The 12,973-nt window shown below is 41.4% G+C and overlaps 1 protein-coding gene across 2 annotated transcripts in view; it reads left to right on the forward strand.

The window, feature by feature from the left end:
• Positions 1 to 12,973, forward strand: part of AEBP2 (AE binding protein 2) — a 67,092-nt gene continuing 54,119 nt past the window's right edge. Inside the window, exon 1 of one of the 2 annotated variants that reach the window (XM_043881089.1) lies at positions 1 to 879. In XM_043881089.1, coding sequence (XP_043737024.1) covers positions 224 to 879 — 656 coding nt within the window. In that variant the 5' untranslated portion in view covers positions 1 to 223. Of the gene's footprint in view, positions 880 to 1,100; positions 1,245 to 12,973 lie in introns of those variants that run through there. The other variant, XM_043881090.1, reaches the window with a different exon arrangement.

A 12,973-nucleotide genomic window follows, 5' to 3' on the forward strand; every position in this document is an offset into this window, starting at 1 on the left:
CGTCTCCGCGTGAGTGCGCGCAGTGGCGCGCCTGTCCCCGCGCGGGTTCCGTAGCGCGTGTGCAGGCTGACGCAGCTCGCGGGCCCTCCTCCCGCTCTGCCGCGGCGTCGGCCGAGTTTGGGGCGTTTGGGAGGGGGGCGAAGGAGCGAGAGTCCAGAGAGGGAGGCGGCGGCGGCGGCGGGGAGGCGGAGGAGCCGGAGGAGGAGGAGGAGCAGGCGCCGCCATGGCCGCCGCTCTCACCGACATGGCCGACCTGGAGGAGCTCTCCCGCCTGAGCCCTCTGCCCCCCGGCAGCCCCGGGTCGGCGGCGCGGGGCCGGGCTGAGCCCCCCGAGGAGGAGGAGGAGGAAGAAGAGGAGGAGGAGGCGGAGGCCGAGGCGGTGGCGGCGCTGCTGCTGAACGGCGGTGGGGGCGGCGGCGGAGTGGGGGGCGGCGAGGCGGAGACGATGTCGGAGCCGAGCCCCGAGAGCGCCAGCCAGGCCGGGGAGGACGAGGACGAGGAGGAGGACGACGACGAGGAGGAGGAGGAGGACGAGAGCAGCAGCGGCGGGGGCGAGGAGGAGAGCAGCGCCGAGAGCCTGGTGGGCAGCAGCAGCGGCGGGAGCAGCAGCGACGAGACGCGCTCGCTGAGCCCCGGCGCCGCCAGCAGCAGCAGCGGGGATGGGGACGGCAAGGAGGGCCTGGAGGAGCCCAAGGGACCGCGGGGCAGCCAGGGCGGCGGCGGGGGCGGCAGCAGCAGCAGCAGCGTCGTCTCCAGCGGCGGCGACGAGGGCTACGGGACCGGGGGAGGCGGAAGCAGCGCGACCTCCGGGGGCCGGCGAGGCAGCTTGGAGATGTCGTCGGATGGGGAACCCCTGAGCCGCATGGACTCGGAGGACAGGTCAGTGCCCCGAAGCGTTCCCCCGCTTCCCTTCCTCCTCTGGCGCTCCTGGGCCCCTCCGAGGGGGACTTTTCTGCCGAGAGTCCCCCCCTGTTCCCCGAATCCTCGGCCCCTCCCCCCCACCCCCCCGGCTCTCAACTCGGAAACCTCTCCCGGCCGCCGCGCCCCTCTCGCTGCGGATAGCGGCTTCCAACTCTTCAAAACCCTTTTCCCCCCAACTCTCCTTTCCCCGCCCTCTTTCCCCCTCGGCTCTGCACTCCGTTCGGACCGAAGGACGGCTCCAACTCGGAAACCATCCCCAAAGTAGGCCCAGAACCTCCGGCGGAGCCGAAGAGGGCCTTGATGTACACACCTCGGTACACAAGGTTAGCTTCCCCGGGCGGTGTTGGCTAAGACTTGTCACAACTGTAACTGACAAGTGTTTTCCAACATGGCTGGTCTCGCCTGGATGTAAGAGAACTTCCTTGTTCAGGGAGGGGGACCCCAACCATCACTTTCTTTTACTTCAAAAAGAAAAAAGACTGTTCTTTGCTATTTGACTAGCGCTTCCAGAATTCCTCATGTGTGGTCATTAACCTGGTCTCCAAAATGATTTTAATAACTTCTCTTTATTTGGTTGGTGGTCAAACTGGGGAGAAAGTTCTCAAACTGTACACATCGTTGTGTAAGAGAATAATGAGTTGGTGTCGTTTAAGGTAACTTTACCGAGCCGAAGAGAGTTGGAATGGTAACCAAATGCAGTCTTAAGGTACAACATGTTAGTATGCGTTTTAAAATCTGTGTACACTAATGGTTCAACGTGAGTCGTGATTTTAGATGATAATATTTAAAGTCATGTTTTGGCGAGATTTCTGAAGGGATTAGTAGTAGTTTTCTAAAGCTTTTTAGAAAGAATGTGGAGACTAACAATAATGCGCTTCATTTTCTGGGGCTTTAAAATATTCATTGTTATGTTTCAGATGTTATTGTCATTACTTTTCATCTCCGGAAGATTTCATATTTTAACTGATTGGTTGTTAATGTATTTTATTTTGATAGAACAGAACCACGTCATGCGTATTGTATTGCATCTAAAGTGTAATAGCAATTATTTTGACCGTCTGCTAATGTTTGGATGAGCAGTAGAATTTTAACAATCGATGTTGGCTTGGATTTGAAAGTTTAAGTATTCTGAAATTCTAGGAATTCGATTGTTAACTGATAAAAATGAACACATTGGCTTATATTTAGTATTATGAGGAATTCACAGCCCTAAATATTTTGAAAATACAGCATCAAATTCTATATGACATTTATTTTAATATCTAAGGAAATAACCTTGAATGGGGTAAAATAAGACTGCAAACCTTTAAAAAAAATTGTCCTGAACTATGTAGGCAGGATAGGAAGGAGAATGTCTTTAAGAAAATTAATAATTGATGTGAACTGCCTAACGAAGCATGTGTTATTTGTCGTTTTACTGTATACGCCTTCATTGGTACCAGTAGATATTTAAAAGTTGACGTTAGTTCATACAATTCAGCGTCTTCCACAGTTGTTCCGTTTACCTAGCATATACACGTAAACACACATACTTGCCTAGTAGTACTGCAGGATTTAAATGTGCCAATCATTTCGTTTTCACAACTCTGGTGCAGGACTTAAACAGAGAAGAAGCAAGTTAAGTGTCTTACTCAAAACAGTAACTATGGAATGGAAGTGGTGGAGCTGGATCTGAACAAAGGTTCTCAAGTCCCTTGCTAGTTCCACTTCACCAGAGTTAGAATTATTCTCTTTAAATAAGCTACGAGCAGTACGTGCCAGGTTTTTGGTTTTTTCGTTTTTTAAATGTAATGTCTATCTACTGTGTCATTTTAGGAGACTATGAATAGTTGGTCCAGTAATACTTCAGCAAGTGGAGTTTTGACGTAATTTTTATTAGATACTCACTTGAATGTGTAATTCTTACCTCATTTCAGAGTAAGGAATAAGATACTGGTGCCACAAGTCCAAATAAGGTTAAAATTTGATAAAAAGGCATACTTGCTTTTCTGGATGCTTAAATATTAGAGACTACAAGATGCTGGAATCTTTTTACCATTAGAGGGTAATGAATTTATCACTTGTGTGAAAAAACCTTATATTATTAGTGAAACTGGTTGTGATCTTCATAATATTAACTGTGAAATGCCCCCTCCTTTGCCTTTCAGTTTCTTTTTTTTGAGAGTTATTTTAAGTTTGCAAAGGATTTATAATTCTTATAAACTGCCATGCAGATTACATCAATCTGTGGATTTTATAGATTGATTTCATGGTAGGAAGTCTTTATATTTGTAACTGATGGAAGGATATCGTGGTTTTAAAGTGCTTTTTAAAAACATGAGGCATTCCTGTTGCAAAGATTTTATTATTATTAGAATTTACTCATTTTTGTTAGAATGTCTGTTGAGCTTTCACTTTGAAATAAGATTATACTTTTGAGTTTATGTAACATTCTTTAGAACTTGTTGAAATATCTTAAATATTTTTAACTTTTAAGTGCTTCTTTTGAAGAAAGAACTAACTATAAAGATCTGGATATAAAGCTTGTGATCCAAGGAGTCAGTTTACAACACATATTTGAAGTGTTGTGAAAATGATTAATTTATAAAGTGATTAAGTCACACGGTACAAAAAACATTGTTTTCCCCAGGAGAAAGTTATTCAGAACCAGCGTTAAGTGTACTGATGTTTATTTTGGTAAGATTAGGAAACCTTAAAGTTGATAGATAGTTTACTCTTAACTCGGTTATAAAGATAATGGAATTTTCTTTGGGGAGAATATTTAGCTGTGTGAGGCCACTAAAAACTAGCTTTTATTTTACTTTGAATCTAAGCTTAAGTACTTTTTAAAAAGTTACCACCTTTTAAGTTAATTTCAGAGCCTAAGTTGACTTTTAAGTAGAATTTTAGAACTTAAAATGCCTGTGAAATTTTTTTTAGTGTAAAAGTTAGTTTTAGCTATTGAATCAGATTATACATGAAAATATTTTTAGTTGCTTGTCTGTATAAGTGAATTGATAATAACAGCCTGTATTTTGTGGTTATTTTTCTCTCTTCTGTATTATGGTTTTTCCTCCCCAGCTAGAATATAAGGTATGACTTATTTTGAAAAAGCCGCTTTTATCAGCCTTTCTAGGTAAAGTCAGATGTCAAGGGATGGGTGCATTTGTAAGGATAGAGTGATAGGGAACTGCATTTAGTGTGAAGCTTAATGATCAGCATAGACTACAGGCCCTTACTGTTTTGAGAATTAACATTTGGATTCCCAGCCTTATGGGTTGCAGATTTTGAGGTATAATTAAGATCGTTTTGACACTGGGAAAACAGGGTTATGTTGTCCACGTTCCCAGTATTGGGAAGATTTTTTTCTAGTATGGAGGCTAAACTTTTAAATTGGATTAATACTAGAAGGCTTCATGCTGAGGTTATCATCAAGATTATTAAGGCTCTGTATGGATGAGGCAGTCAAATACTGAGAAAAGTATTTTGCTCACTTTCAACTCTGAAGCAGCTGCTCATAGTCTGTCCGGAACCACTTTTAAGCTACCTTTTAGTTTTGACTAAATTCAGAGAAGAGCTGCTAACAAGTCTCAGTTTTCATTGATTATGTATTGTAATTCTCAGTTAAGGAAGGTATGACTCTGTGCTTAAAAAGTAAACAACAATAGAGCTACAGCTTTCAGGATTGAACTTATATGAAAAGATTCAAGGGAACCATTTTACTTTTAAGAAACTTTGAGGCTATTTCATTGGGTCAGTTAGGAAATCTTGTGTGTATGCTAGTTTGTTAGCAAGCTTAGGTATTTACCATGTGCAGGAAGGACTCCATTGGATATGGTGAGAGATAGACAAAATGCTTCCCTCTCAACCATCTTGCATATTGCTCTGAAACTTTTAATTAGCACAAACTTTGATGCCAAACAAAGTTAGCGATTTCACACCTTGACTATTGTGTTAGCTATTTATTGCTGTCTAACAAATATGCTCCAAATTTAGCAACTTAAAGAAACAAACATTTATTATCACTTGTGGTTTATAAAAGTCAAGAATGGAGCTACTTAGCTGGGTGTTTCTGGCTCAGTCTCCTATTGTAGCGAAAGTGTTGGCCAGCACTGCAGTCATCTGAAGGCTTGACTGGGGCTGGAAACCGTCTCACTTACATAGCTTTTGGCAGGAGGCCTCTGTTACTCACCAAGTCAGTATCTCTATAAGGCTACTTGTGTGTTCTTAGGACCTAGCAACTAGCTTCCTCAGAGCAAGTCTTCTGAGAGAAAGAGAGCCAAGGATTTTATGACCTAAATGTACCTGCTCATATTTTCTTCATACATCTTTACTTAGCAGATAACATTTCCCCCACTTTTCTTTTTATTCATACTATGATACAAAATAATTGCTTCAAATTTTTGTTGATGGAGACAGCCTTTCAAAACCCATCAAAATACCATGACAAATTCTTTCCAGGTCCTTTTAAACTTGATACTAATTCCTTCTTCCTTTTAATTAAAAGGAAATATGGTCTTCCTTTTAATTAAAAGTAAATGTGGTCTTTTAATTAAAAGGATATATGGTATTGCTTTTAGTACCATATTTGTATTTCTTCTCTGCTTTTTCCTCCCAGTTTGTGGCTCTGTTCTATATAGATGGGAGGATGTAGAATATTGCAACCTGAAGAGCCTGTAATCAAGAGGCAAAGGATAAGATTCAAATCTTAGTCTTGCTAACATCTTTGACCCTTAATTCCTTAAGGTTTACATGAGTTTCTATTAAGGAGCCCTGTCGACTGTTGTGAAGAAGACCTCTTATTTGGATGCTTTGCTTCATCCTTTTTGTTGTAACATGGTAGTTTTGAGAGCAGGGACAGTTTAGCTCATTTCCATCTTTGTAGTATCTAACAGTACGTGCTTACAGTGCGTACTCAGTTATTAGAATTAAACTGAAATACCAGCAGTAGAATTTGTATAAGAAAGACTATAAAGTGAGGGCCAGGAATTGATGCCTTTGGTTGGATTATTGTGTTTGGTATAGTGATTTAAGGCCAGCTTTTCTCTGGGGGCATACTCTAGTAAGGTCAGTGAGATTGAATGGAAAATTTTATGTGGATGTTTCTCTGAGAAGATGTCACTAGTTTTTATCAGTCTCAGAAGTGTCTGGTCTAAGCTAAGAACTGTCAGTTTAGATAGAGGCAATCCAGAGGTGCCTAATAAATACTTTTTAAATGATTGGAAACTCTGTAAATTTCTGTAAAGAGCATATTTACAATATAAGTTGATAGGAAAATCCAAAATGGATAGGCATTTGGGCTTTTTTGTTTTTATTTTAACCACTGTTTAGAAGCATTTATAGTAGAAAAATGCCCAACGTTTTATCACAGGCAAATGGACAAATGGAAAATTTGAAGTTAATGAGAGAAGGATAGCGAGAGATGTGGTTAAGAGTACACCATGAGTCAGAACGCTTGGATTTGAATTCTGGCTGTCACTGAAGCGGGGTGACCGTGGGACAGTCATTTAGGTTATTCAGGTTTCTTATCTGCAGAAGAGGGATATTAATAGTTCCTTTCCTGTCAGGTGGTTGTGGGGATTACATGTACTGTATTTGGCACACACTTTACTAAGCATTTATTACGTGATAGGTAGGTATTTAGTCCACAGATGTAGGCAGAAGCCCCATTATGTGGGTACTATTCTAGGTGTTGGGTACACACGGCAGTGACTGAAACAAAGCACTTGACCTCATGGGCGGGGGACGGACTGTGCGTTTGAGCCAATTTTAGCTAAGCTAACATTGGTCTCTTGTTGAAGCAGTTTAAGATCTGAAATGCCAAAAAGTACCATGCTGTTGTTTAGTTGATCAGTCGTGTCCGACTCTTTGCAACCCCATGGACTGTAGCTTGCCAGGCTCCTCTCTCCATGGGATTTTCCAGGCAAGAAGACTGGAGTGTGTTGCCATTTCCTTCTCCTGGGGATCTTTCCCAGCCAGGGATCAAACCCGCATCTAAGGTGGATTTTTTTTTTTTTTTTTAACCACTGAGCCGCCTAGGAAGCCATACCTAATTATGCGCAGTGCTCAGTCATGTCAGACTTTTTGCAGCCCTATGGCTCCTCTGTCCTTGGAATATTTCAGGCAAGAATACTGGAGTGGGTTGCCATTTCCTCCTCCAGGAGATCTTCCCGACCCAGGGATGGAACTTGTGTCTTCTCTTGTATTGGCAGGTGCATTCTATCATTGAGCCACGTGGGAAGCCCCCAAAAGTACTAAACAAGCTGTTAAATGTGTGGCATGTTATCTGTAAATGAACGCTTCAGAAACTTGCAAAAGGATATGCCATATCAAAAGATTTTATTACAAAATCTGCATCTTAATCATTTATGATTGGTTGACCTAAATTATTGACCATGACAATATATATGGTTGACCTAAAAGGCTTCTTAATGCCTTCCATTTTTAATAGTTTTTTAATATGTAACACTGTTGATCTATTACTAAAAGGTTTTCAGATATGTTTTCTAGTAATGGTAATGGGTTTGCAGTTAATTTTACCACAGGTTGAGTTCATTTTTGTGACTGATAGTATACACTTGTGGAAATAATAATGACATTGACCTTAGAACTAACTGAACAGTTTTGGGCCTGGATAGGAGATCAGGTGGATGTTTGGATGCTTAAAAAATCTTTGTGGAGCGTTGACTGATGGTTGGCATTGAACCCTGTTTAGTGATAAGAAATATACATGTGTTGTCTTCCCATTTGGTTAGTTTTTAAAGAGACTAAAAAGACGAAATTGTTTGTGACACAGTATACAAAGTTAAAGCTGTAGAGGGCTTCCCTGGTGGTACAGTGGTGAAGAATGTGCCTGCCAGTGCAGGGGACACAGGTTTGATACCTGGTCTGGGAAGATACCACATGCTGCAGAGCAACTAAGCCCATTCACCACAAGGAAGAGTAGCTTCCGCTCGCTGGGACTAGAGAAAGCCCTTGCGCAGCAACAGAGACCCAGGGCAACCAAAAATAAATAAATAAAATGGTGATATTTAAAAGAAAAAAGCCAGAACTGTAGAGTATGATAGTCGATAACTAAAGTTTTGATGGGAGAAAGGGACTGGATTTTAGGGTTAGTTGAGTGATGAAAAGGAAATTTCTAGAAAGCTGAAATGAAACATAGGAAGGAAAGGCCTAGCATATTCAGGAAACTTCCTGCCGAGACAAGAGGTTCCACATTGAAAACTGGGAAGTAGTCAACGGGACAAGTGTGGCCTTTTGTGCCAACACAGGTGTGCCCAGCTTTCCCACTGTAGGTTGGTGAATTGGTTTCTTTGGCTCTCCCCGACTTCTGTTTTTGTAACTCCTAGCAGTGACCAGGTTTTTACTTCTCCCTCTCCCTGATTCTTTGTTAGATTCATAGTGCTAGCTCTCCAAGTTCTGCATTGCCCTTCTCACAGCCTGAGCGATGGTTTACTGCCCATCGCTCTTGTGAGAGTGTGCGCTCCTTGAGAAGGGAACCGCGTCTGTTCTGATCACTGCTCTAGCTGCATTACCTGCACAGTGCCTAACACTTATTGTAGGTATTTTAAAATGTATTTTGGACTAATGATGAAACTTTGTGTTACAGGAAAATTAATCACACGTGGCAAAGATAGAGAAAGAAAGCTTGGGAGCTGGGAGACCAATTAGGAGGTAGAAGGAATAGTACAGGTGTGAAGTGAAGAGAATTTGAGCGGGGGTCAAGTTGGGGAAAAAGTCACACTTGGGAAACTGAATTAAAGGAAAGAAAACCTAATCTCTTGAGTGATGAATAAGAGAAATAGTGTTACTATTTCTGAGTAAAAAGTTTTTTTCCTTGAGGATTTTATTGGAACAATACCTTAACTGTACTTTTCTAGACACATCTATCACTGAAACAATGAAAGGAACATTGGGTAGTGAAAGAGCATGAATCCGTAAGTCAGAAAGCCTTGGTCTTAATAATTTATCTTCTCAGAAGTTGTTTCCTTACCTTTCCAAATAGGAGACATATCTTAGTGTTATGATTAAGTGAGATGGAATATGTAAAGGGCCTAGGGCTGTGATTAATTCATATTGTCATTTATCCTCCCATTTCTCCTGTGTAAAATGTGGAAAGAATACTCCAGTGAGAATAATCAGTGTTGTAGCTCTGGCGTTACTAGAGACTGCCTGCAGGAAATCTGGCAGTTGATTTCATTTCTCTGAACTTCAGTTTGACTCTTTTCCTTGGAAGCGAGGGTTTTGGACTAAACAATAAAAAGTGGTTTGGAACTCAGATATGGTTTGGCAAGTGCTCTAAATGGAAGTCAGGAGATGAATATAATAACTCTTGTCTTGATTAGGTCTTACCTTGAACAATTTCTCAGGCAAACTATCCCCAATACTTGGTTAGACTCATGGTCCATTTCAAATTCTGCATTAGCCGTATCACAATGGAGTATTATTTACTGTTCATCTCTTGCTAGAATGTGTGCTCCCTGAGAATAGGAAACTGTTAATATATCCTCTATGTGTCTGTATTTCCTATCCTTTAGACAAACCCAGAATATTGTAGGTGTGTCTTTGCTGTATCCAAGATCTCAAAGATACTCTAGGTTCTTCTGGGTTCAAAAGTCACCATAATTCTAATTCATATTTATGGTGTTGTTTTGAAGTATCCAGTTGTGTTTTCTTCTCTAGGCTATAATATTTTAAAATCAGGTCCTATTTATCTTTATACTTCCAGAACTTAGCTATGCTATACTCACATGTCACACTCTTTGTGTAAAGTCACTCATTAATTGGTTGAATTCAGCTGATTGTGGGTGATGTTTAGTCGCTAAGTCGTTTGTGACTCTGTGACCCCATGGACTATAGTGTGCCAGGTTCCTTTGTCCACAGGGTGTCCCAGGCAAGAATATGGGAGTGGGTTGCCATTTCCTTCCTAAAGGGATCTTCCCCACCAAGGGATCGAACCTGCGTCTCTGCAGGTGGATTCTTTACTGCTGAGCCAGCAGGGAAGCCCAGCTGTGGGTGTACATATTTCTTCTTTGTTGCTGTCATTAGTGTGGCTGCAGGAAACAAGGAGAAGAACCATTCTGTACCTTATGTCTTCCCCCAGTTCCTTTTAATCAAGTCAGTTCAGTCACTCAGTCATGTTTGACTCTTTGCGACTGCATGGACTGCAGCACTCAGGCCAGATTTCCTGTCCATCACCAACTCCTAGAGCTTGCTCAGACTCATGTCCATCGAGTCAGTGATGCCATCCAACCATCTCATCCTCTTGTCCTCTTCTCCTCCTGTCTTCAGTCTTTCCCAGCATCAGGTTCTTTTCCAAAGAGTTGGCTCTTTGCATCAGGTGGCCAAAGTATTGGAGCTTCAGCATCGGTCCTTCCAATGAATATTCAGTTCCTTTTAATAGCATAAGCGAAAACAGTATTTGAAAAAAGTTGTGATTATTTGAATAGTTCTAAAAAAGCAGGATTCCCAAACTTATATTTTGTTTCTCAGGAGAAAAAAAATAGATCGACACACTGTTTTAGAATAAAACCACTATTGATTGTCTAGTTTGCTTAAGAATCTGAGGCTTGAGCTTATTGAAAGGATTTGATGAAGTTCACTGCATCCACATAGTTCCCTGAAGCCGTGATTAAGTTCATAGCTTCCCTGGTGGCTCAGATGGTAAAGCGTCTGCCTGCAATGCAGGAGACCTGGGTTCAGTCCCTGGGTCGGGAAGATCCCCTGGAGAAGGAAATGGCAACCCACTCCAGTACTCTTGCCTGGAAAATCCCATGGATCAAGGAGCCTGGTAGGCTACAGTCCATGGGATCGCAAAGAGTCTGACACGACTGAGCAACTTCACGTTGTTTCTTTCATAACTGCATCCACATAACCAGTGAGGTGAGAAAGTACACACAGGCTATATCCTGCCCAGAGTCACACAGCCCCTGGAGCAGGCCGGCGGTCCTGGCTCTGGGTGGGGTCTTAGCTGTTACACTGCCTGTAGGACTTGTTTTAACAGCTTTGACCAGGGAAGCTTAACTAAAAGTTGGTGGCTCTTTTAATATTCATCCTGTCTTTTTTGCAGAGTGTCTTCTGTGCTTGAGCTCATTTACATTTCTGGGCTTTAGTCTCTCTTTGTAATTGTATAGTTAGATTTTGTAACCTAGATTCCTTATAAGACTATGAAATACAGGAGTTAATTTTTTTTCACGAGTTGATTTTTTTTGAAATGTTGTTGTTACTCGGTTTTTAGGGGAATAGAGTCTTTATTGACATTTTTTCTTTAATTGTAACACTTTGCAAAGTCCTTGACTTGTTTTCTGGTTTTGGTTTATATTTCAAGTTTCTAGAAAGATAAAGTATTAAACCAATTAGAGAAAACAAAGATTTTAGATGGGTATTAGTATTTCTTAGTAAATACACTTCCTAGTTCATTTCTTTCTTTTCATTTTTTTAACATTTCCCTTTTATGTCCTGCTTTATTTGTTTATGCCTGTGCTGGGCTTTCATTGCGGTGCTGGCTTCTCTGTAGCTGAGGCGGCAGCAGCTGCTCTGCAGTTGGGGTGCACGGCCCCTCACTGCGGTGGCTTCAGGAGCTGTGGCACCGGGGTCGGTGGGTGCAGCGTGTCGGCTTTAGGGCACAGGCTCGGCTGTGTGGTGCAGGGGCTTCGCTGCTCCTCGGCGTGTGGGATCTTCCCAGACCAGGCATCACACCCATGCCTCCTGCTTCCCAGACCAGGCATCACACCCATGCCTCCTGCTTCCCAGACCAGGCATCACACCCATGCCAGTAGATTGTTTATTACTCAGCCACCAGGGAAGCCCACTAACTAGTTCATTTCTAAGTTCTAAAATGTTTGTCATTACTTTTTATAAATACTTGTTAAAGTACTGAGGGTGGGATGAATGAGCAGTAGACTTTTTAGTGATTTAACTTGCTGTTAGCAGTCATTCAAACATGTCTTTTGAGGTGTTGAACTCTACTGTAGTCGTTCTTAGGCTGAAATCATCTGATAAAATCATTTTCATGATTTAACACTAAACACAAAATGAATATGTGATTGCTTTAGTCTAAAATGAGTGTTGTTTTTCATAGCAGATTTTTTAATATATCATTGTGTGTAGACATTTTTTTGGAAACCTTTTTAAGAAGGTAAAAGATAACTGTTAGTATAATTTTATTGAACTAAAAGTGTTTCTAGTATTACAGTTTTTCTGAAGATAATTGCTTGCTGATGTCTTAAGCTGGATGAAAAATGTGGGTGGAGTAATCTTAAAGGGCAATAGACTAGAGATGAGAAACAATTGAAAATAATGTGCAGAGTGCATGGTGGTGATACAAGATGTAATGTCTTGTTTTCCATGAACTATATTTCATCATCGTTGCATAAAGTCCCTTTTGGCCAATTTGGTGAATACTGCTGGATCTTGGGGAAAAATCTTTTGTCTTTATTCAGAGAAATAATTGTGGGGATAGAGAGTAGTCTTTTTCTTGATTAGAAAAATCCATTTAGCTTTTTAAATTACAGTGATAATAGCTTGTAATTACAGTAATAATAGTAATAATAATATCTTGGTGTTGGCCAATGATTTTGTGTGCCTCTAATTAATTTTTATGATTATCTCAGTGTGACAAAGCCATATATTTTACTTGCCTTAAAACGCCTACTTAAATTTGTGACTAAAATGTGAGCATTTCCCGTGTGCAAGGCACCAGCTAGGTTTAGTAGTTCAAGCTGAAGAAGAGGTTTATAGGTGACTGACTCATCGTATACAGATCAACCAGATCTTCCACCTTAGGTGAGGAGGAGAGACCTTAGGGAAGTTTGACCTGAGCATGTATAGCATGTAAAATAAACGAGGCACTTACCTTTACTTTTTCCCCCCTAAATTGCTTCTGAGTTTAAAGCTGTGAAAGCCTACAGGACCATGGCAATTTGAAAGGCAAAACCAAGCAGTCTTAGAGAAATTAGATGTGGTCTATATTCCTTAATTCTGGTTAAGACTGATCTCATAACCTACTGTTTGTTTTTTATATGTGAAAACTAAAGTGACCACTTCTTTGTACCTGGAGCAAGTATTTTGGAGT

This window comes from Cervus elaphus, chromosome 22, assembly GCF_910594005.1.
Source record: "Cervus elaphus chromosome 22, mCerEla1.1, whole genome shotgun sequence".
Classification (NCBI taxonomy): domain Eukaryota; kingdom Metazoa; phylum Chordata; class Mammalia; order Artiodactyla; family Cervidae; genus Cervus; species Cervus elaphus.